We start from the raw sequence: 24,365 nt of genomic DNA on the forward strand, positions 1-24,365 counted from the left end.
AGGAGGCACCAGAGATCGAACCCAGGACCTCGTACACAGGAGGCAGGCGCTCAGCCACTGAGCTACATCCATTCCCCAATAAGAGTTGGTTTGCTTGTTTTTAGGAAGTACCAGGGATTGAACCCATGACCTCATACACAGAAATCAGGCGCTCAACCACGTGAGCTACACCCGCTCTGTTTTTCACTTCTAACCCATATTTGGACCTTTGTGCCCTGACCAATCCATCTTCTCCCTCCTCCATTGTTTCTAAGTCTCTTCACCCCACATTCGGATCTGCTCCCCAGGTAACGGCTCCTGTGACAGCCCAGATGTCACTGTCCCTACCGACTGAGGAAGGGCAGTCTCAATTTTCCCCTTGCTGTGTTACATTTTTTCATTTCACGCTCCACCCAGCTCTTTCTTGGCATGACCATAATTACTCTAAACCCATGTCAGAAAGTCAATATGAAATAGCAACGAAGAGTGTCGACGCTGGTGTTAAGCTCCCCGGGTTTATATTCTGACTCCGCCACTTACAATGTGTCTGTGGTCTTGGACGAGTCACTTAACCTCTCTGTGACTCATTTAACTCCACCCAAATGGGGCCGGTGTGAGGATTGGGACTATACATGTTGAGTCTTAGAATGGAGCATGCACAGAGAAAATGCACCAAGAAGATGAGCTCCGGCCGTTTGCTTGAGTAGTTTATTTTCATTAATGTTATGGTAGACACGTTCATTGCTTTTGGATGGTAGGTTCAGGCCTCTCCTATGTTTGTCTCATTCTTTGGTTAGTTTAGCCATTTTATTTTAATTACGTCCAGCTGCCCGACTGTTTTCAAGCATGCTAATGCCAGCCCAGATTTGTCAGCCTCTGCCCCTGGTGCCGACGGAGGCTCAGTTAGCCACGTGTGAAGCATGGCGTCCCGTGCGCGGCTCAGGTAGGCACGCCCACCTCCCAGCATCCTCACCTTCGTAGGACCAGTCGTTGTTGAAGGTTTGGGTCAAGGCCTGCATCTCTTGCAGGAGGACCGAGTCTGCCTGGGAGGAGGTTTCGCCCCCATCCTCCTCTTCCAGGACATTCTCTTCTTCCTCGGGGTCGGGGGAGTTCTGCATCATTTCCTCAATCTCCTCAATTACCTGAAGAAGGTACACAAAAGAGGGTTCTCCGCTCGAGGGACATTCTGGCTTGAATTTTGAGCAATTAAGGAAGTTTCTCATTTGATTCTTATAAAACTCCTAAAGCAGTATTGTTACTTAATAACAAATAAATAGACCCAACCTGCATAATAATAAAAATAGACCCAATCAAAGGCTTGCGTATACTCTGCCTTTAATTTAAAGCACCCTTTAACGTAAAACCTCTTCCAAGAACTCCATTTAGATGAGTGCTTTATTGGAAATAAACTACTGTTTCAGGAAATGAAGCAAAGTTGCCCGGAAGGGAACATTTACTTCAATTTGCTAAGCACTTTATTTCTAAGTGGGAAAATATTTTATCCACCTAACTTTAATGCAAAATCCAGTCCATTAATGGTGACAATATGTATGCCTGGGAAAACACAGTGTGCTTGGGACAACTCAAAATGGGGAGGCCTTTTTGCATGGAGGGAAAAAAGCTATTTCACCAGAATTCACATAGACAGGAAACTGCCCAGCAACTAGTGAAAATAAAGATAATAAAATAATAAAAGTACAGGATAGATCCAGAGAGCAGAAAATAGATAAGACACCTATTTCTAATCTAGACTATTGATAGGGGATCACTCCTAGACGTGAAGGGTCTAAATAGATATCTCTCAAAAGGAATAAAGCTGAACTTCCATGTACATTAATTATTTACATATAAAGTAAATGAAATTTTTTTTAAAAAGCCACTTGTGAAAGTAAATTGGTAGAAGAATTGGATCACAATAGTGCATTTATGCCTCTGTCTGTTCCAGACGCTGTGGTGGATACAGGCTCAGAGAGCACGGCACCGAGGCTTTCGATGTTCTCCTTCATATTGGGTTGGACCATAGAAAAGGGGACTTTGGGTGGCTTCCTTTGGAAAAAATTTTTATTTCTAAGACTTCTCATCTCTAGTCATGAATTCAGGGAATACCTAGTCTTTGACACTGAAAAACATTTTATAGCATTCAACCCCTCTTTACAATTTCATGGCTGAGTTTCTCCTTCTCTCGTAGTAGTAACCCTTGAATTCCTGTGATCCTACTTTTTCTTACAATTCATAAGAGTAACTGTTAGTCCTATTCTCTATGTGGTTCCCTCCAATCACTTAATCCTTAATTACCTCAAATCCCACCTTTTTATCACTGATATGATCCAGTTCCTTCTACGGAAAAATGATTTCTGGCACTGAAGGCAACCACAGAGCTATATCAGAACCATTCTGAGAAACTTCATATGGTGCCTTGCACAAAATAAACATTCCATAAATATTTGTTGACTAAACATTTGAATAAAGAATCTGGAGACCTAACATTATCCTCCCTAAGTAATAAACTAGTCAAACCAGAATGTAAATTAACTCAATTGAATGTGAAGCATTATATCTTTTTGTACAAATACAGAAGTATCTCTAAGATCCCTTTTGGAAGGCTCAGAATTTCCAGGGCTCTATGAAATATGAGAAAACATCCATCACACAAAAGCCTCATTTGCAACTTTTATTTGCAGAAGAGCAGGTATTTAGGGGCCTGTTCAGGTGTCTTGACTCCGAGTATAATGATTCCAAAGGGAGGCTCATCAGAGGTGACGCTGGTCAACACTGGCCTGTCGCTGGCTGTTGCCAAAGCCTGGCCCCACCCAATCCAAGTGTCACATTCATTGCAATCACATGCAAGCAGTTGGGTAAGCTGAGGCGTAAAGAGAAATGAAATTCCCATCAAAGACACTCTGGGTCACAGACGTAGACACCAGAAGACCATACAGCTTTCTCCTGTTTTAAATAGCTGTGGCAAGCATGTTCTCTTAAAGCTTGTCTCCATCAAAAGAACGACACGTTCCAAGGAAGAACTTAGAAAGATCCTCATACCTGTTCTGCGGTGAGTAGAGGCTCCTCGTTGATCCCAGAGTCATTTTCACTCTTTTCATTAAACTCTTCCTCTTCTTTCTCGTGGATCTGCGGGGCAATGGAGAGGAGAGAATGGAATTCTGACTGACCATCAGCAGACTCAGATTTCCTCTAATCTCTAGAAGAGATGATACTGACTGAGAGCCCACTCCAGCCATCCACTGTCTAAAAAGGGATGCTGAAGAGGTGTCCAGGGTACCGTTCAATTCCAAACATATCTCGCTAGCACAGCAGACATCACTGAGGCCAGTTTGGTCCGAAAAGGAGGAGTGGCCAGTACTAGGCTGACTCGGAGGGAGCAGCGCTGTTCTCTAACCCACAGGCAGGTCACCCTTGGGTGAGCAAGTACCCTTCCCAAGGTGAGGGATGCTGCAACCAAATCCTACAGAAAAGGTACACTTATTTTATTAAGGAGTTTCAATCTGGGGGGTTGTTTCCAGAATTCACTTTATTAGGCATTTTAAGGAGTAGGTTGGTCTGGCCCAAATGATCATGATTTTTTTTTTTCTTTATTTTTAAAGAAGCTTTAGATTACATATTACATCAAAAAATATAGGAGATTCCCATATACCCTACCCCCTCCCCCTCCCACACTTCCCCCATTAACAAAATCTTTTATCAATGTGGTACATTTGTTACAATTGATGAACGAATATTGAAACATTGCTACTGAGCATAATCTACAGTTTACGTTTATGGTTTATACTTTGAACCACACTGTTTTATAGGTTTTGACAGAATGTATAAAGGCTTGTATCCATCATTACAATGTCATGCAGAATAATTTCAATGTCCAAAAAATGCCCCATGTTAGACCTACTCTTCCCTCTCCCTCCATGATCGTGGTTTTCAGAACTTGATGGAATGCTATCCTTTTAGTGGAATCCCAACCTGGTGCTGTAGTTGATGGAACATCTAAGGAATCTACACGGGGCATGACACTGAATAACCTGACCCTGCAAAATGAGGGACAAACTAAACAATAAAAACAACAAATTTCATTGAAAGGAAAAATCTATTTGCCCTGTGTCTCCAAAATTCCATGATCCCTAAGTAAGATCTGAAAGTTCACAACAATCTAGATTCTAGATGTTCAAGCCCAGAAGGGGGCTTTATTATTTTAAACCCTGGCTACACATTAATTAATAACACCTGAGGAGGTTTTTTTTTAAATGTGGATGCCAGGGCCCACCCTCATAATTTTATTGAACAGGTCTGGAGTGGGCCCTGGCCTAGTATTTTTTTAAGCTCCCCAGATGGTTCTAATGTCCAGCCAGAGTTAAGAACTGCTAGTTTAGAGTCATTCTGCAGACATTCCATCCAGCCTACAGTTCCTCTTCTTACAGCTTCGCCAGCTCAGTTCTCTCCAGTGCTAGGTGTTTTGATTTGCCATTTCAATCGGTGACTAGGCAAGAGTGTTTTAGGAGAGAAAGAAGATATTGCTCTTGATCAAAACAAGGTCTCCATAGCATACCTGACATTACAGACCATATCCCAATCTGTCATAATCTGGCATCTGCAGACAAATCCTGCACAAAATAAACCACCAAACCATCCAACAAGCTGTCGCTCTGTGTCCAAAAGTCTGATGTGAAAGCCATGTAAGAGGCAAGAAGTGTCTCCAGGAGGTCCCCTGCAGAGCCACCTCTCAGCCAGGAATCAATTTTATTTGCTCTCTAATAAGTAACACATGCTGATCTGCCTCTTCTCTGGAGCTTATACGCTTTTTCTTCTAACAAGAATGACCTAGGTCCAAGCAACCATGTCAGAGGTAGGCGAGGCTCACACACTTCTCCCCTTTTTTTTGAGTCCTGCCTTGGCAGACACTCCTCACAAAACACATCACCTTCCACCTCCATTTGCTTAAAAACTGTACCAAGTCATTAAAAAAAAATTAATCAAATATATCTTAAATGCCAACTGTACTCAACATGAATAGGGGGTGGGACAGGGAGATAATGGGCTCATTTGAGGACCTCGTGGGCCAGATGGCGACATGCATTTCTCCGTCTCACCCATATGCTCCTCTTCCTGCCAAATCTACCACCTGTGGTCACCGCTTGGTTTCCGTAGCTTCCTACCATGCAGAACAAAAGTGTGGGGCCCCAGTTTACTCACAGCCACATGCCTATGGCTGAACTTTCTTAGGCCAGAAAGTCTTGCGGTCAAACTTAGGGTCATCCTGGGAAACAGTGTTTTAGGTTTTTCATTTGGATTTTTAAAAAATTTGGTTGGTGGTTTGTTTGTTTTTAGGAGGTCCTGGGGATCGAACCTGAGACCTCGACCATAGGAAGCAGGCGTTCAACCACTTGAGCTACAACCCCTCTCTTCATTTCTTTTTATAAACATCTGACAGCAACTGTATGCTTACATATAACCAAAATTTCACTTCACTTTTTTTGGCATTACATCTATCAAAAAAGGAAACGTTTACATTTTCTGAAATGTGGCCAGTTTTAGTGGGTTTACTTCATCGACAGCTAATATTCCATCAACTACACCATCTCCTTTTCCAAGGTCCTCCCACTGACCTCCACCTGAAGGCAAGGAGGGAGTTTCTTGGGATAGAACCTTCCTGCTCTTCAAACGTTAATGAACCTGGGTTATGGCAGGAATGATGGTCTCTGAGTAAGAGCTTTCTCCCCTTCTCAGACAAAGCCTACAGTTCTGGCCTGTCAAGGTGGGCTAAAGAGAGATTTGAAATCAATTATAAGCTTGTGAAAGCTACTGTGAGTTGTCAGTATCATAGGGGAGGTAGAGCCAACCCACGTTTTCTTAGATCTCAGGAGCCTGCCACTAAAAATAAACTAAAAGAAATAAAATAATAAAACAAAAGGAATAAAATAAAATAGAAGCTTACACAAAGTTCCCCCAAGAGAGCCCCGGCTCTTTCCCTCCCCTGTGTGTGGTTCCTCCACCTGCTTGGTTTCTCCACACCTGCCCCACTGAGGCAGGATAGAATAGGGACCTAAGGAGGAAGGGGACAGAGAACCTAATAAGCCTGGTAAGAAAACGGAGGCATTGGCCGCTGACTCCCACAGGCTGAGGCAACGGCTGCTGGCTTCCATCAGCCTGCTAACTCATACCAGCAACTTAGGAAGGGGCAGCTTACGAGCACACACCTGCCACTCACAGCACAGGCACCCATGGCTGCATCAGGAGGCAGCCAGCAGCAGCATTACACAGCGGGAAAGAGGGCAGGGACAGGAGGGGCTCCACCGCCCCCCACCTAGTTTTCAGGTTCCCTCACGCCTAGTGGACAGTGGCCAGAGGCCAATCACTCCCAGACAGCAACCCCTAACCCCCGAAGAAAATCAAATCACCCATAAAGTCCCCCTGCTCTGTCTCAAACGTGCCAATCAGCACAGACCCTGGAGTCTTACACCCCTTAACAGGGGACCCCAGGGCAGAACACTGCATTTCTTTCCCTTGAGAATGCCCACCCTCCACTCTGAGGGTGTCCTTTTGTTTCTTTGCTTACCCCCTAATAAATTCTCTACTTGCTTAATGAATTTGTGGCTCGTCCTTAAATTCTTTTTCACTATGAAGCCAAGAACCTGGATGCCGACTCCAACAACATATTTATGGCAAGCCAGGCAGGAGAAAATCATCCCTGGTGACCCCTCCTCCGTCCGACGAGACTGGTGAGCTTTTGGCTTCTAAGTGCAGTCTGTCTATATGTGTCTAATCAGGTGGAGGATGTGGGCGTACATGTCTGTCCACATATGTGTCTGTCTCCATTTCCATGCAGGTCTCCAGCCCTGATCCTGGAGGACATAATCTTGGTTTACCCAAGAGTCCTCTGGCTCCCTCTTCAGAGGTGGTAGGGACTAAGGCCCCATGCCGTGTAGATCAAGGAGGCTCTGAGCGGCAGGTGACACCGCCTTTGGAACCTGATTAGGGACATTCCCGAAGTCGAGTAGGAGTCCAACGAGAGCATGGGAGTCCAGGAGACCCACCTCATCCTAAACCACTCTCTACTTCTGCTCACCTCCCCGGCCCAGGTCATGAAATCAAGCTAAGCCATTTCCTTAACTGTTCCTCCAAATTCAGGTCCCATTTCTCTAAGTATGACTTATGCCCCAATTATCTTAAGAATCCAATGCAGTGTGGAAGAGGGTCTGTGGGAGAATTGTGTTCCCGTATGGCCCAGGTCCCAAACCCCCAATCTCTAGCCATTTGGGTGGTGATCAAACTTTTACCCCTTGAGAGAGCAGATTTAAAAACCGCTCACCCTCCTTTTCAGGAGAAGTCTCAGCTTGGGAGCTTCAGTCTGGAAACTGGCGCCAGGTGTCCCCTAGGTCTAACGGTGCCCCGGGGGTGTCTGGCATCAGGGGCTCTTATTCTCGGGATGCCAAGAACCAGAAGAGGTCCAAATGTGTGCCAGGACCTAAGCATCCTGGGCTTCGGTTTGGAGGGCCCCAGTGACTCCTAAGACTGGAGTGGCTTGGGAGCTTTGGTTTGGCAGCAGGACCGCAGTGTTCTGGAGATGCTGAGAACCAAAGCGGCAGGTCCACGCATCTCCCAGGACCTAAGTGACCTGGGTGCTTCAGCCTGGAGGGCTCCAAACGTCTCCCAGGGTGTACGCAACCCGGGGCTTCCGTTTGTAGTTCAAGTGTTTGACCAGCCTGGAGTCTGGGGTGCCAGATTGGCTGGCAGACTCTTCATTTTTCCCTAAAACCAGGGGCAGGGCTTCTAGCATACCAGCAGACTCCCACCCAGGTGCACTCTCAAGAGCTGGACATCCTTGTCCACTGCAGCCGTTTGACATAATTGATAAACTCCAAAAAGAAATATTGGATTATGCTTGTAATTTGATCTGTACCTGGTCATGATTGAGTTATGATTAGGGCGTTGAGTCCCCACCCCTTGGTGGGTAGAGACTCACAGATAAAAGGCATGGCAAAGGACAGAGTTGGGGGCTTTTAATATTGGAATTTTAATTTTGAAATTTGATGCTGAAGACTTAAACTGGAGCCCTGGGAAGTCAGCCACAGAAGAAAGAGAAGCCAGCCCCAGGAAGGAACCTTGAAGCCAGAGTAAAGAAGCCCCAGGAACGTAGGAACCCAGGAAGCCTGAACCCTCGCAGACATTGGCAGCCATCTTGCTCCAAATAGACTTTGGTGAGGAAAGTAACTTATACTTTACCGCCTGGTATCTGTAAGCTCCTACCCCACATAAATACCCTTTTTAAAAACCAGTGAAATTCTGGTATTTTGCATCAGCATCCTTTAGGCTGACTAATACAGCCACCGAGGGGTTAAAAAAAAAAGCTGATCCTTTCCTGCCACACAACATGGCCGAGTACAAATTAGAAGGCAAAATCTACCTCTGTATGGCACCTTAAATTCCAGTTAAACCTGTGTAAGAGGGAAGGAGGAACAGGCAAATCTAAGGGCCAGAGACCACGCAGTCACAGGTCTGCTAAAAGGGATGAGGAAACACACTACCAAGCCGGTCAATTGTCATACGCTCAGGGGACTTTCTCAGAGGCAGGGACCAAAAGACCCTGACTCTAGAAAAGGACAGGTCCTCCCAGGAATGCACTTTATTAGCCAGTCTGCCTCAGCAATCTGCAGGATGCTGCAGAAACTTTCCCTGGATCCCCAAATTCCCCTTAACTGCCTTTTAAACACATCCTTCACAGTTTCATTGTGTGTGTGTTTTTTTTAATTGAGACCGCACCACAGAGAGGAAGTAGGTAAGGAGGAGCAAGCAAAAGGCCCGGGGACAGACTTACCTTTTAGCTGCTGCCATGGAAGGCACCCTGTCACCCAGGGCCACCCGACACCCCCGCTTCCAGGTCACCAGGAACCTGCTTCAGGGGTGGAGAAGCAGGCCCTCGCCCCAGGCTGCCACCACGCCCCAAAGCCAGGGCCTTGCCCCAGGGTGGGACGGCAGGGGCCTGGGCAGGCATGGCTCCCTGGACAGCACCACCAACTGTCAACCTGGAGAGCCCCGGGGGACCCTTGACGTGGCAGGTAAGCTCGTTCATTTCTTAATTAACATTGAAGCCCCGTGCCTGTCCTACCTGCCACTCCAGATGGCTCTCATCTTGGTGGTGCCTGATAAGGGGGTGAATGGGGAATCAAGATCCAGGCCATTTACTGAACCTCTCCCCCCGTTGAATAAGCAGTGCGCCTCAGGGAGGAAGCAGGTAACCTCCCGGTCCGTAATTAAAGGGTTCCTGAAGAATAGCTTTCCAGTTCCTTGCCAATACCCTTGCAACACCTCCATCCCTCCAGCAAAAAGCCCACAGGATTTTAACCCTTGCAAGATGTAGGTAATGGAACAACCGCTGTCTCATCAGGGATGAGGCTTTTCCGAGTCTCCCACCTCCGTGCCTAGCAGCTGCCCAGGGATTTTCCTGGAGGAGCGAAGCTGGAAGTTTCAGCACGAGGTCTCTATCATTGGCAGGCACTGGACACTTCGTGGAGGTGATTCTGAAGTCAGGTCTTTCCCCATGCTAAGCTAATCTTACTTCAGATGAGCTCATCCAATGTCGTCTTGAACTGGACTGCCACTGTGGCAGCTGCACACAACCCTACAAACCGGTAGCTGTTAAACTTCAAGGGATTGCAAACCGAGTGCATTTATCCTCAGTAAAGCCCGCTGTCCAAGGAAGCACCAATGCAACAGAAACACTTGCTGAGACAGACGAGTGCCAGCCATTGGACAGCCTGAAATTTCTCTTCAAAAATGCAAAAGCTAAGGACCTAATAACAACACCCTCTTCTATGTCAACCAGTTTTCTAAAGTCTAAGAAAACATTAAAATCCTTATTAACCAGGCAACCAAACTAAAAATGCTGCCAGCAGCAACCCATTCTTGCTACCTCATACCTCTCTCACTACCCTTGGCTGACAAGCCTCCTAGGCCCCCTTTACAACTATCCTTCATATACTCTTAGTAGGCCCTTATATGTTTAAGCTTCTAACTTGATTTATCTCTTCCAGGACTGATGCCTTCCAAAACAAACTTCAGCTCATGGGTGAATATCGCCCAGTCTCAACCATTAAAGCAAGTACCCCTCCTCTCGGGCTCAGTGGTGTAGCAAGAGAGTTTTACACCCTGTAAGGCAGGGACTACAATCCCTCATCAGCAGGAAGCACAACAGAAGAATGGTCTTCAGCCTTCAACTCCCTCTTAAGATTAAGGGCGTACAACTCTCTCAGGGGGGCTTTGAGGCAGGATAGAATAGGGACCTAAGGAGGAAGGGGACAGGAAACTTAAGCCTGGTAAGAGAAACAGAGGCATTGGCCGCTGACTTCCACAGGCTGAGGCAACGGCTGCTGGCTTCCATCAGCCTGCTAACTCATACCAGCAACTTAGGAAGGGGCAGCTTACGAGCACACACCTGCCGCTCACAGCACAGGCACCCATGGCTGCATCATCAGGAGGCAGCCAGCAGCAGCATTACACAGCGGGAAAGAGGGCAGGGACAGGAGGGGCTCCACCGCCCCCCACCTAGTTTTCAGGTTCCCTCACGCCTAGTGGACAGTGGCCAGAGGCCAATCACTGCTGGCCAACATGCCCTGCAGAGCTCCTGGACAACAGCCAGAAGCCAATCACTCCCAGACAGCAACCCCTAACCCCCGAAGAAAATCAAATCACCCATAAAGTCCCCCTGCTCTGTTTCATGTGCCAGTCAGCACAGACCTGGAGTTTTATACTGCATAAAACAGGGGACCGCAGGGCAGAACTCTGCATTTCTCTCCCTTGAGAATGCCCACCCTCCACTCTGAGGGTGTCCTTTTGTTTCTTTGCTTACCCCCTAATAAATTCTCCACTTGCTTAATGAATCCGTGTCTCGTCCTTAACTTCTTTCTTATGATGAAGCCAAAAACCTGGACACCGACTGCCCTCACTCTCCCTGGCCTTTCTTCTCCTCTCTAGCTTTTGAGTCTGCTTTCTCATCCCTCCTCACCCGCTCCAGGACTGCCCCCTACATTTTCCCTCAACCCTACCAGACTCTGTTCTGCTCCAGTAACATCTGTCACTTCTCAACAAGCCCTCTTTCCTCAACAATCACTTACAGATTCCCTAGCTTCCCTTACTCGTCAGGACATTATCTTGTATGGAAAGTGGAAAGTTGAGGGGGAAATAAGAGAGCCAGGGAGAGAGAAAGATTTCTGAAGAAAATGGCAGCACTTATGTAGATGGATACTCTTGTTACCAGTATATGCCATACAAACTGACACATAAAGTTCTTTTAGCCTCCCATGTGGCAACGGGAAGGTTGTAAAAACGGGAATTCTACGTAGCATAAAGCATCTTCAGGCCAGGTCATCCTAGGGTTAAATTTCTCTATGGGCTAAAACTGCAAGTTACTTCCACCATATTGAAGGAAATTATTCTCTTCCAAGGTAATTAATTTTTCCAAATGACTTGATCCAGAATTGAAAGAGGACCTGCATCTCCCGCTTGTGTTTGGTAAAGATGTGTCTTTAGGTCTGTACACCAAAGTAGCTTAAAGGTGGAAAATCAGTGCAGAAGAGTCTCCACTGGAGCCTGTAACACTGCGAAATCTTGCTGCAAAGAGGTCTGAATAGGGCTTAAAGATACGTTGAGTCACTGTGTTCAATAATGACTATTAACTAGTGTCTTTTGTTAAAGCATTCCAGATGATTCTATTCACAGAAAAGGGCATTTCAGCTGCTTCGTTGACCCTTTGTGTATTTCTCTCCCCTTCCTACCATTGTTTCACAATAGGTTGCCTTTTTGACCAAAATTAAGAGACCAAAGATATATTTTTACCTCCAGGCAAAAAATAGAAAAAAGCAAGGAAATTCACCAATATGTACCCAGTCCAAGGAAAGGGCAATTACGTCCCTGCTATGCTCACGAACAATCAGGAAACATCTGTGTGGGTTAAGTCGATGGCTGAGTCTTCTCACAGTGAGGTTTACCAGAGAACAGCTCAAAGTACAACAGGTATTTGTGGAAAGAATGAATGAACAAACAAGCAAACAAACCAAAACGGGCTTGAGGGTGGTTCTATCACCTCCTAGATCAGGGGTTACTAACCAGGTCCACGAGCTCGAATTGAAAAAAAAAAACAATTTATCATCTTTATTTTCTCTGACCTCTAACTGAAATCTAGCATTTCCTTCACTTATGAATGTATGCAATGTAAGAAATGAAGATTAGTTTTCACATAAAGGAAGAAAATATTGATTAATGTAAACTGGCAGCCTACTGCCTCAGTCTCCCACTCCCAGGTAAGCAGGAACAAAGGAAACCAGCTTAAGCCAGTCCTATAGGCAGTAAAAAAGATGCCCAAGAAAGAGCTACGTCAGTACCACTTCAGCACTAAATTCCATTCCTTATTTGGCAAAGGGGAGCAGGTAAAAACTAAAATGGTTGGAAGGTGATGAGGGAAGCGGTTAATCACAAACTTTTGCGCGGGAAGGTTAGATCTTCTCGGATAGGCTGTAACTACTGAAGTATCCAATCTATGGAGAAACAGAGGAAAGCCTTGCGTGCTAGGCTTAGGGGTATAAATGTGTCATTTTTCTTTGTTCGGAGTGCCAGCCAAGTTTTCTGGTTGTGCACCCCTTCTTGCAAGATTGAGAATAAATTCTTTTCTTCTCCACGATCGGGTGAGCCTTATTTTCTTCCAGAAGAAGATTTCTTTCTAACAGCAATAAATTACAGTAATACTCATTTCATATCACATTATAGTTGTTGGATTTCTCGAGAAATCACTTACATTCATCCATATTTCAAAATTACGGTAGTTGTTAGACACGATGCTAGTTGAGTGTCATAGAACTATCTGCCGCTACATTCTGAGAAGGGGTCCATGGTTTTCACCTGACTGACTGGCAAAAGGGTCTATGGAACAAAAAAGGTTAAGAACCCCTGTCCTAAATTCATTCCCTCCTCCAAAGAAAATCTAGCTGCTATAATCACCTGGAAATATTGTAACTTACTGTCCTGGACTTGCATTTCCTTTTATCCAAGACAACCATTATCTGCTATTAAATAAAGGTTACAGGGACAAAAGACTGTGTTTGACATCATAGTCAGGAACAGAACAGGTTGATTAACTGAAAAACCCTATAAAAGTGGAGAATTGTAAATTTATATGTATATACATACCTCGAGCATGTTATTTTAACCTAAAATTATAAATGCACATTTATTTATTCACCAAGCTCTTAATGTAAGGTCAAGGCCTCTTTTTCCATGCTGGGCCTCTGATTAGAGTTCCACATAGTCTTTATGGCAAAAAATCAAGTCATAATACATTTTAAAAAATGATATCCAGTTTCCATTTCTTTGTAGTAGGAGGGGACATAGCAGATTGAGCCCTCACTTTTGTTATCTCTTCCTTCTGAAATCCTACTAAAATGAGGGCAAAGGGAGCAAAAGGAATATCCCAAAAGGACAGTGAACTGGAGAAAAGACAAGAGCAAAGGAGATGCTAGAAAGCAGATGACGACCTAGAGGACTGAGGCAGGTTAGTTTAGGCAAAGAAGGGGAAGCAAATTTGGCCCAACGGATGGGGCATCCGCCTACCACATGGGAGGTCCCCGGTTCAAACCCCAGGCCTCCTGACCCGTGTGGAGCTGGCCCAAGCGCAGTGCTGATGTGTGCAAGGAGTGCCCTGCCACGCAACGGTGTCCCCTGCGTAGGGGAGCCCCACGCACAAGGAGTGCACCCCGTAAGGAGAGCCGCCCAGCGTGAAAAAAGTGCAGCCTGCCCAGGAATGGCGCCGCATACACGGAGAGCTGACACAACAAGATGACGCAACAAAACAGGACAGATTCCCAGTGCTGCTGATAAGGATAGAAGCGGACACAGAAGAACACACAGCAAATGGACACAGGGAGCAGACAACTGGAGCGGGGGGAAGTGGGGAAGGGGAGAAAAATAAATTTTTTTAAAAATCTTTTAAAAAAATTAAAAAGAAAAGAAAGTATAGGCAAAGGGGGAAGACTGAGTCACAGCTGGGACCCAGCAGAGAGCATGGCCGTGAGATCCAACCGGAAACCCCTTGAGGGAAGGCAGCTACTAAAAACAAAACCGGAAAGACCCCATTGAGACCCAGGGCTCATAAGAAGCCCAGGATCACTCCAAACGGACCTTCTTATTTGTTCTGGATAATTCAAATCAGGCCTTCCCATTGGCCCTGGATAATTCCAAACAGGCCTTCGCATTGGTCCCCAGAGAGCTAACAGGTGGGGATTGTAAGGCAACCAATCAAAACAGCAAACAGCTGGGCCCCGCCCCAACATTAGGAAAGGGGAGGAGGAAAGGTCTTAAAAGGCTTACCGCAAGCCACAGGTGCATTTCACCCTGCAGCACGCCCGCACCATGTGGGGGGTGTGCACTTTCCCCCTTTTCTCTCATTTTTCAATAAACTCTTTATTCCCTTGCCTATCCTATGGCATGTCCTGAACCTGGAACCCAGGTTCAGGACATAGCCAAGAACCTGGAACCCAGAACCCAGAGTGTTCCGCTAACAGGGCTCGAGAGATGAAACCAGCAGGCGGAAGCCCCGAGGAGTGGATTCACACCAACGATCCTGGAGAGGCTCGGAATCACAACCTCAGGTGGCAAAGCCAGTTGGGGCTGAAATAAGGAGGATTTGTCAAAATTTCTCATCAGGAGCTATGAGACCCTGGGTCTCTTTTCCTTGCCCTCTTACTTGCAAAAGGACTGGAGATTTCACTCCAGGCTGGTTGAACCAGAGAGTGAGGGTGAGGGGTCTTACCAGAAACAAAGGGATTAAAGGTCACCATACATAGTCCCCCTGTTCTCCAGCCTCCTCGCCTAACTGGGCTCCGGGATGCCCACAGCCAGGCTTTTTCTCCTCCAGAAAGACAAGGGAAGACTCCTTTCTGTGGACACTGGCGAAAAAAAAAAAAAAAGACCTACAGATACACACCACCATGTAGCCCAACAAAATGACCAGCTCCTCGCTGTCACTCTACAGAGCGGTTCAGCAGAGGACAAGTCTTACCCTTACAGAAAAAGCTCAGCCTTCTAGTGCCTCACTTTTAAATATGAAAAGATGCCCAAGCATTGCCAGACATTTAAGGACAACCCCAAATGTGAAAGACAGAGGTCTAAAACAAACATATGGAAAAGAGAACTCAAAAGCAATGCAGAAAGCAGGAAAAAAATACTATTGTTGCTTTAAGGGATAACAAAACACTACATCCTTGAAAAATGACCTATTTATAAGAATTAATGATAGCTGGAAAATGTGTTTATTAAAAACAAAGAAGAAGACGCAGCAAATAGACACAGAGAACAGACAACTGGGGGGGGCGGGGGAAGGGGATAGAAATAAATAAATAAATCTTTAAAAAACAAAACAAAACAAAAAAACCTTCCTAAACAGCCCTGAAAAATTCAAGTACCTTCCCCAGGTCAGGTTGAACTGTTTTTCTCTTAACCTCATTTTAGTAGTTTACTCTTTGTTCTTAGTTCCTAGAAGAACCACACATTTCCAGTTCTACTCCCAGGAATATCAGGAATAAGCTAACATCTCAGCAAAACCACAGAATGGTGCCAGGAATTCTGTAACTTCCCCCAGGGACAAAAGGCTGTGAACCTGGACATCGAGCAGGAGATTTGCATACAGAAGATAACATAGGATTAAGAAATTTGCCCACATCCCCCTCAGGAGACCCTGTAAACAAATTCCAAAGTCATCACCCACATGGCAGGAACACAGTCGTCACGTGATCCTCAACAGCTTTTCCCTCTATTAAAAAATCCTCGCCCCCATTCTCACTTTGCACCGGTTTGGGGAAGATCCCTGATTCCTTGCTTGTGCACTTGCAATAAATCACCTTCTCACTGACAGGCGAGTTTCTCTTTGTAGCACTGTATCAGGTGGGCCTTTCCATTGGAAATAGCCATGGTTACGGTAACATTAATCAAAGAATTAGAAAGAGCTCTTAGAAATAAATAATATGATAGCAAGAAATGATTAGACGGTACAACACAAACAGTGAACCCTAGTGGAAACTGTGGGCTATGTTAATGGTACCACTATATTAATAGTCATTCAATTGTAACAAAGGTACCACACTAATGGAAGGTGTTAATAGTGGGGAGAGGGGCAGTGGGAACTCTACATCTTCTACATGATTTTTCTGTAAATCTACAGTGTCGCTAATAAAAAATATATTAAAAATAAATATATACATAAAAATACGATAGCAAAAATTTAAGTTTCAATAAAAGAACTGAAGATAAGGTTAAAAAACATTTCCTGGAGAGTAAAACTAACTAAGTTGATTATTTTAAATGGGAGGGAAAAAAAAAAAGTCAGGAGATAAGTTTAAGAAGCCAACACCTGAATAAAAGAAATTCCAGAAAGAGAAAACAGCAGAGATGGCCGCTTTCAGTCAAGACAGCATAACAAGTACCGACCTATAACTCCTGCCATAAACAGCTATAAAACTGGACAAAATCTATGAGCTAATTGTTCTCAGGTACTGAACAACAAACAATGCAAAGCTGTGATCCTTGAAAAGGGGAAAGCTTGGGGTGGGGTATGGGGTATTGGGAAACTTTTATATTTTTTAATGTAACGTTTTTCGTGATCTATGTATCTTCAAAAAAAAAATACAATAAAAAAGAAAAGAAAAGAAAAGGGGAGAGCTAAGAGAGCCTGTCACTTGCAGACTACACTATAAGAAATGTTTTTGAAAGTTTTGGGGGCTGAAAAGAAATGGTGGAAAATCAGAGCTGCAGGAAGGAATAAAGAACACCAGAAACAACAAATATGTGGGTAAATAATTGCAAAAACCAACCAAACAAACAAAAAACCTGTGAGTTGTGGGGGATATAATGTAAATTGAAGTAAAATATATAACAACAATAGCATAAAGGATGGAGAGAATGGATTTATACGGTTGTGAGTTTTTTATAGTGGTATTAATATATTGTGAAGTAGTATATTGATTCTAAGTAGACTATGAAAAGTTAATAGTTATTTGTTCTAATCGCTAGAGTAACCACTAAATATACGTATATGGACATAGAGATGAAAATGCCATAGTAAAAAAAAAATGGAATACTAAAAAAAAATTGATTAACTCAAAAGAAGGCAGGAAAAGTGAAACAGAGGAACAGAAATTCAGATAGGACAAATAGAAATGCAAACTAGTACATCTAAATACAAACTATGTGTTAAAGGTTAATAAACTAAACACTATGTAAAGGAACTAAAACACACTGATTGCTATACCGAAGAAAAAAGCAAGACCGAACTTTATTGCACTTTATTGCGCGTCACTTTATTGGGCATCACAGATATTGCATTTTTTACAATCAAAAGTTTGTGGCAACCCTGTGTCAGTAAGTCTATTGGCACCATTTTTCCAACAGCATGTGCTCACTCCATGTCTTTGTGCCACATTTTAATTATGGCATGTACAATTTTTTAGACATAATGCTATCTCGCACTCTTAATAGACCACAGTATAGTGTAAATATAACTTTTAAATGCACTGGGAAACCAACAAATTTGTATGACTTGTTTTATTGCAATATTTGCTTTATTGCATTGGTCTGGAACTAAAAATACAGTATCTCAAGTATATCTGTAGAGCTGTCTATGACAGAAGCAGTTTAAATATAAAGACACAGATAGATTGAAAGTAAAAGGATGGAAAGAAAAAACAGTATTGCATAAGAAAGATGATGTGGTTAAATTCATATCAGGCAAAGAAGATTTCAAGACAAAGAGTATTACCACATATAAAGAGGGACATTTCATAATGATAAAAGGGTCAATTCATCAGGAAGACTTAACAATTACCAAAGTGTATGTATGCACTTAATAACAAAGTTTAAAAATATAGGAACAAAAACTAACAGAACTAATGGAAAAAACAGGCAAATCCATAATAAGAGGTAGAGCCTTCAACATTCCTCTTTCAGCAATTGGTAGAACAAAGGACAAGAAAAATATGAAAGAACATAGAAGAATTCAACGACATTGTCAATAAACTTAACCTAGTTGACATTAATAGAACACTACAACCAAAAATGGTCAAATACACATTCTTCACAATGGCACATATTACATTCATTAAAATATACCATATGATAGGTCATAAATGAGTCTCAATGTATTTTAAAAGGTTGAAATCATACTAAGTATATTCTCGGAGAAAATTAGTTTAGAAATCAATAACAAAAAGATAGCTGGAAAATTCTCAAACACTTGGAAATTAAGCAACACACTTCTAAATAACTCATGGGTTGAAAAAAAAAATCACAAGAGGAAATTAGAAACTATTTTGACCTGATTGAACATGAAAACAAACCATATCAAATTTTTTGAGATTCAGCAGTTAGAGGGAAACTTACAATTTTATTTTATTTTATTTTAAACTTAAGATGCAAATGTTTAAAATATCATCAAAGCTTTCACCTTAAGTAGCTTAGAAAAAATGAATGGCAGGCAGAGCACTGCCCAGCCTGCAAGTGCCACAGAGAGCTGACTCAGCAAGGTGACACAACAAAAAGGGAGACAAGCAAAATGTGCAGAAGAGCGCAGAGATGGACACAGAGAGCAGACAGCAAGCAAGCCGCAAGAGGGAGGGGAGATAAATACAGACACAGAAGAACGCATAGCAAGGGGACACAGAGAGCAGACAGCACACAAAAAGCTGCAAGGGGAGAGGGGATTAAAGAAAAATGAACAGAAGGACTTCCAGGAACATAGTTAATTACAAAGACATGGGACTCTTGACTGTCCCAGAAAAATAGCTAGAGGACAGGCAGAAATGGCCTGGAAAAAATCTTCTAGGGTTTAGGACACCAGGGGAAGACCAGTCACTGCCCAGAAGAGAGAGGGGCAAAGGAAAAGATCTGAGACAGCAAAACTGTGAGTTAAAAACCACAGCTGGACTTCCAGGAAGATGGCGGACTAGAAAGACATGGGCCTCTTTTCTCTTCCAGAAAAATAGCTAGAGGTCAGCCTGAAGCGGCCTGGAAAAAAACTTCGAGGGTTTAGGACACCAGGCAAAGGCTGCACATTGCCCAGAAGAGAGAGGGACAAAGGAGGGGAAACATGAGGGCAAAACTGTGAGTTAAAACCAGCAGCTGCGATTGCTGGCACCCTCCCCCAACTAAAGACACTTTAGGATTCTCAAGCCTCTGAGATGGACTACAATCAAAGGGGGGCTTGTGGGATCTACCACCCCAGGAAAGAGGAGAGAGAGGAACACAGCCTAGAGCAGACTCAACTTTTGACCCACAGATTTGGTCTGCTGTGTCCCATGAGCTCTTTCAGTCCAAGCGGGACTGAGCTATTGTTTGCCTTGGGAGCCACGCTGGGACTAAAGATATTCAGAACTAAAGAGATCCAAGCCTTCTAATCTCCCTCTCTACTAAGTGGGACTGACTGTTGAGAATGCAGAGGGAAGTGGAATTATTTCCTACCAGGGAAAAGGAAGAGTACTGCCAAGGAAGGCTGGAGAACTGTCTCTGAGAAAGTTTAAATTACAAGGCTCCTAGCCTCCAGGCAGGAACCTCTATCACATTGATCTTGTCTATGTTGCAGCAAACACACCCAGCCCCATCCGCTGGCAGATAAAAGAAGTGCATGTGAGAAAATTAAAAGTAAATAAGTAAGAGAGGCTTTTTCCAGCATTTATAACCTCTCTCCCAAGGCCCTAGGAAGCAGGTCTGCAACCTATTACTGGGTCCAGAGCCCGGTTTTGAGCAACTAACAGGGGCAATCCTAAAGACCCAGTTTGAATCAAGAATCAAAGAACAGGAGTAACACACAGCCTCCCACCACTAAATCCCTATGAAAAAGAGAAATTCAACACCTGAGTAACCGACCATCCTAATCAGCTGCCTAGACATCAGCAAAAAATTATGAGCCATACTAAGAAAATAAAAGACATGGACAAGGAAAAGGGATATATCAAAGACCCAGAAGAGATGCAGGATTTGAGACAACTAATTAACAAGATGAACACAAATTTCCAAAATCAAATTAATGAGTTGAAAGACAATATGGGGGAGCTGAGGTGGCTCAAGCCAATGAGCACCTCCCTCCCACATGGGAGGTCCCAGGTTTGGTTCCTGGTGTCTCCTAAAAAAGACAGTGAGCACACAATGAACAGAGACAGAGAGCACACAGCAAGCACATATAACGATGGGGGAAGGGGGAATAAACAAATGGAATAAATCTTAAAAAAAAAAAAAGAAAAAACAGTATAGCTAAAAAGATAATATCAAGGAGAATTGAGCAAGCAAAAAAGAAGAATAATAAATCTGGAAAAGAAGAATGAGTTCATGGGAATGAAAGACACAATAGGTGAGATAAAAAACACATTAGGGGCATATAACAGCAGACTTGAAATGATAGAAGACAGAATAACTGATACCGAGGACAGAACAGCTGAAATTGAAGAGAGAAAGTAATGGAAAAAATTGAGCAGGGCATCAGAGAGTTGAATGACAACACAAAATACAACAATATATATGTCATGGGAGTTCCAGAAGGAGAAGAGAAGGGGAAAGGGGCAGAAAGAGTATTTGAGGAAATAATAGCTGAAAAGTACCCAACTCTCATGAAAGAAGTGAACTTACATGTCCAAGAAGCACAGTGTAGGCCAATCAGAATAAATCCAAATAGGCCTACTCCGAGACACATACTGCTCAGAATGTCAAATGTCAAAGAAAAATTTCTGAGAGCAGCAAGGGAGAAGCAAACCATCACATACAAGGAACACCCAGTAAGACTTAGTGCAAATTTCTCATCAGAAATTATGGAGGCAAGAAGACAGTAGTATGGTACAATTAGGATACTAAAAGAGAGAAACTGCCAGGTGAGAATTCTTTATCCAGCAAAATTACCCTTCAAATATGAAGGTTAGTATTAAATATTCACAAACAAACAGAAACTAAAAGAGTTTGTAAAAACAGAAACTAGAAAAATAACAGCAAACCAATTCCAAGGCAAGCAGAAGGAAGGAAATAATAAAGACTGGAGCAGAAATAAATGAAATTGAGAACAAAAGAAAATAGAGAAAATTAACAAAACCAAAAGCTGGTTCTTTGAGAAGATCAATAAAATTGACAAACCTGTAGCCAGACTAACAAAGAAATATATGAATAAATACAACTAGAAATGAAAGGGGGAGTTAAAATTGATCCCAAAGAAATAAAAGGGGCCATAAGAAGATATTATGAGAAATTGTATACTAACAAACTAGACAACTTAGATGAAATGGACAAATTCCTAGAAAAGCGCAAACAACCTATACTGGTACTACAAGAAATACAAGAACTTAACAAACCAACCACATTTAAAGAGATTGAATCGGTCATCAAAAATCTCCTAACGAAGAAAAGTCCAGGACCAGATGAATTCTACCAAGCATTCTACCAACTCACAGGTGAATTCTACCAAGCATTTTGAAAAGAATTAACAACAATCCTGTTTAAACTCTTCCAAAAAATTGAAAAGGAGAGAAAATTACCCAACACATTTTATAAAGCCTACATCACCCTAATACCAACGCCAGATAAAGACACTACAAGAAAAGAAAATTACAGACCAATTTCTCTAATAAACAAAGATGCAAAACTTCTTAACAAAATACTTGAAAACTGAATGCAACAACATATCAAAAGACTTTCACATCACAATCAAGTGGGATTTTTTTCCTGAGGACAAATATTGTATGATTGTGCTACTATAAACTAAATATATTGTGTAATATCATGAAGTTAATAACTTGAATCTGGGTCTTCAGAAAATAGAATGAGGTTATAGAATGGAAAACTGAGGGTTAATTTGTACAGAATTGGTAAAAAAAGGATGTATATTTATCTTTGGAAATGAATAGAAAAGGTAAAAACCCAACACTATGTTTGTATAATAACTAGTAGTACTACTATGTGGGAATGAAAGTGGTTTAAAGGGGAAGTCTAAGGGCATGTATGTTACAAAAGGAAAGCTAAAATATCTAATATTTGACTGTTAGCATAGTGAAACTGCATGTGAAATATGAACATGGATAAAATTGTATACTTAAGATTGTCTTTCTTTGAAACAGAACAAATGTATGTTAATAATTCAAGATGCTAATATCAGACCAAAAAACACCATTATGCTAAGTGAAAGAAACCAGACACAAAGTACTACATATCATATGATTCCATTTATATAAAATGTATGTATAAATCAATTTATAAAGATGAAATTAGATTAGTGGTCATGTGGGACTGTTGAAGGACTGCTAAGTAATGTTGAGTTTTTCTTTCCGGAGTAATGAAATTGTTCTAAAATTGTTTGTAGTGATGAATGCACAACACTGTGATTATAGTCATTGATAGTTTTCAGATAGATCATATGGTATGTGAATATATCTCAATAAGATTGTTTAATAAATAAATAAATGTGCAAGAATAGCCAGAAATAGCAGCTGTGTACAACAGAGAAAATAAGAGAGATTGAGATGTGAAGAATTTTCTTGTCTTTTTTGTCTGGTTTTTGTTTATTATTATTATTATTATTATTAAAATAATGAAAATGTTCTAATAGTGAATGAAGTGATGAATGCACAACTATGTGATTATACCAGATAGCATTGATCATATACTTTGGATGAATTGTATGCTTATTAATAAATATGTACCCCTAAAATTGATTTGTTAAAAAATAAAATAAAAAGAATACAAATTGAATATTTGAAAATCTATTAATGTAACTCACCACATTAATATAATAAATTGATCTCCAAATGTAAATTGATCTATTGATTCAACACAATCCTAATTAAATTCTCAGCAAGATTTTTTTGTAGAAATTGATCAGCTGATTCTAAAATATACATGGAAACACAAAGGACATTAGAATACCCCAATAACTTTTAAAATAAAGAACAAAACTGGAGGCCCTATGCTACTTTGTTTTAAGACTTATTATAAAGCTACAGGGGTCAATACAGTGTGGTATTGGTATAAAGACAGAAAAATATATCAATGAAACAGAATAGAGCAATCAGGAATATAGGCACACATTTGTGGTCAAAAGATTTGCAACAATTTTCAAAGACTGGTCCTGGGATGATTGGATAGCCATATGCAGAAAAGTGAATCTTAAAACTTACCTCACACCATATACAAAAACTAACTTGAAATGAATCTTAGATCTAAACCTGAGAACTAAAGCTATATAAAACATCTAGAAGAGGACTCAAGAGACAATCTTAGTGCTCTTGGGTTTGGCAAAGATTTCTTAAATACAGTGCAAAAAGGACAAAACTTAAAAAGAAAAAAAATCAATAAATTGGACTCCCTCACATAAAAACATACGCTATTCAAAAGATAATGTGAAGAAAATTAAAAGGCAAGCCATAGACTAGAAGAAAATATTTGCAAAACCTCCTTCTGACAAAGAATTTATATCTAGAACATATAAAGAACTCTTACAATTCAATAATAAGACACAAACCCTAAATATGGACAAAAGATCTGAACAGGCATTTTATCAAAACATACATACAAATTGCAAAAGAGCATAGGAAAGATGCCCAAATCCTTAGTCATTAGAGAAATGTAAATTAAGGCCAAAATGAAATACCACTATATACTCTAATATATGTACTATTATAATTTTAGCATGTCTAAAATTAAAAAGACTGACCATACCAATTTTAGAGAGGATTTGAAAAAATGAGAGCTTTCAAACTGGAAATCAGCCTGGCAGTTCCTTAAAAACCTAAATATATAACTATCATATGATCCAGCCATTCTACTCATAGGTTTTTTTACCAAAGAGAAATGGAAGTATATGTCCACATAAAGATTTATACAAGAATGTTCATAGCAGCTTTATTTATAATATCCAAAAACTAGAAACAACCCAAATGTCCATCAATAGATGAGTGAATAAGACATGCCCATATAATGGAACACTACTTGACAACAAAAAGGAACTATTGATATATGCAACATAGATGAATCACAAAATAATTAAGCTGAATTTTAAAAGCTAGGCCAAAAGACGGCACATACTGAAATGATTCCCTTTATGCAAAATTCTAGAAAATGCAAACTAATCTATGGTGACAGAAAGGAGATCAGTGGTTGCTGAAGATGGGGGATCAGAGGGAAGTGTGGGAGAAGGGATAAAAATGGACACAAGGGAATATTTGGGGGTGACGGACATGCTCAATTCTTATCTATGATAATGATTTCACAGATGTATACATGTCAAAATTTATCAAATTGCAAACTTTAACATGTACATTTTATTGTATTACCCTTCAATACAGCTGTAGAAAAATGAAAGAACAAAAAAAAGTAAT

The 24,365-nt window shown here is 41.8% G+C and overlaps 1 protein-coding gene across 3 annotated transcripts in view; it reads right to left on the bottom strand.

The window, feature by feature from the left end:
* FEZ1 (fasciculation and elongation protein zeta 1) overlaps positions 1 to 24,365 on the bottom strand; it is a 51,316-nt gene that overhangs the window by 11,585 nt on the left and 15,366 nt on the right. For all 3 annotated transcript variants that reach the window (XM_058289386.2, XM_004469254.3, XM_058289385.2), the window contains exons 4-5: positions 3,019 to 3,105; positions 953 to 1,121 (exon numbers count right to left, since the gene is read on the bottom strand). In XM_058289386.2, coding sequence (XP_058145369.1) covers positions 953 to 1,121; positions 3,019 to 3,105 — 256 coding nt within the window. The remainder of the gene's footprint in view (positions 1 to 952; positions 1,122 to 3,018; positions 3,106 to 24,365) is intronic.

This window comes from Dasypus novemcinctus, chromosome 27, assembly GCF_030445035.2.
Source record: "Dasypus novemcinctus isolate mDasNov1 chromosome 27, mDasNov1.1.hap2, whole genome shotgun sequence".
NCBI lineage: Eukaryota > Metazoa > Chordata > Mammalia > Cingulata > Dasypodidae > Dasypus > Dasypus novemcinctus.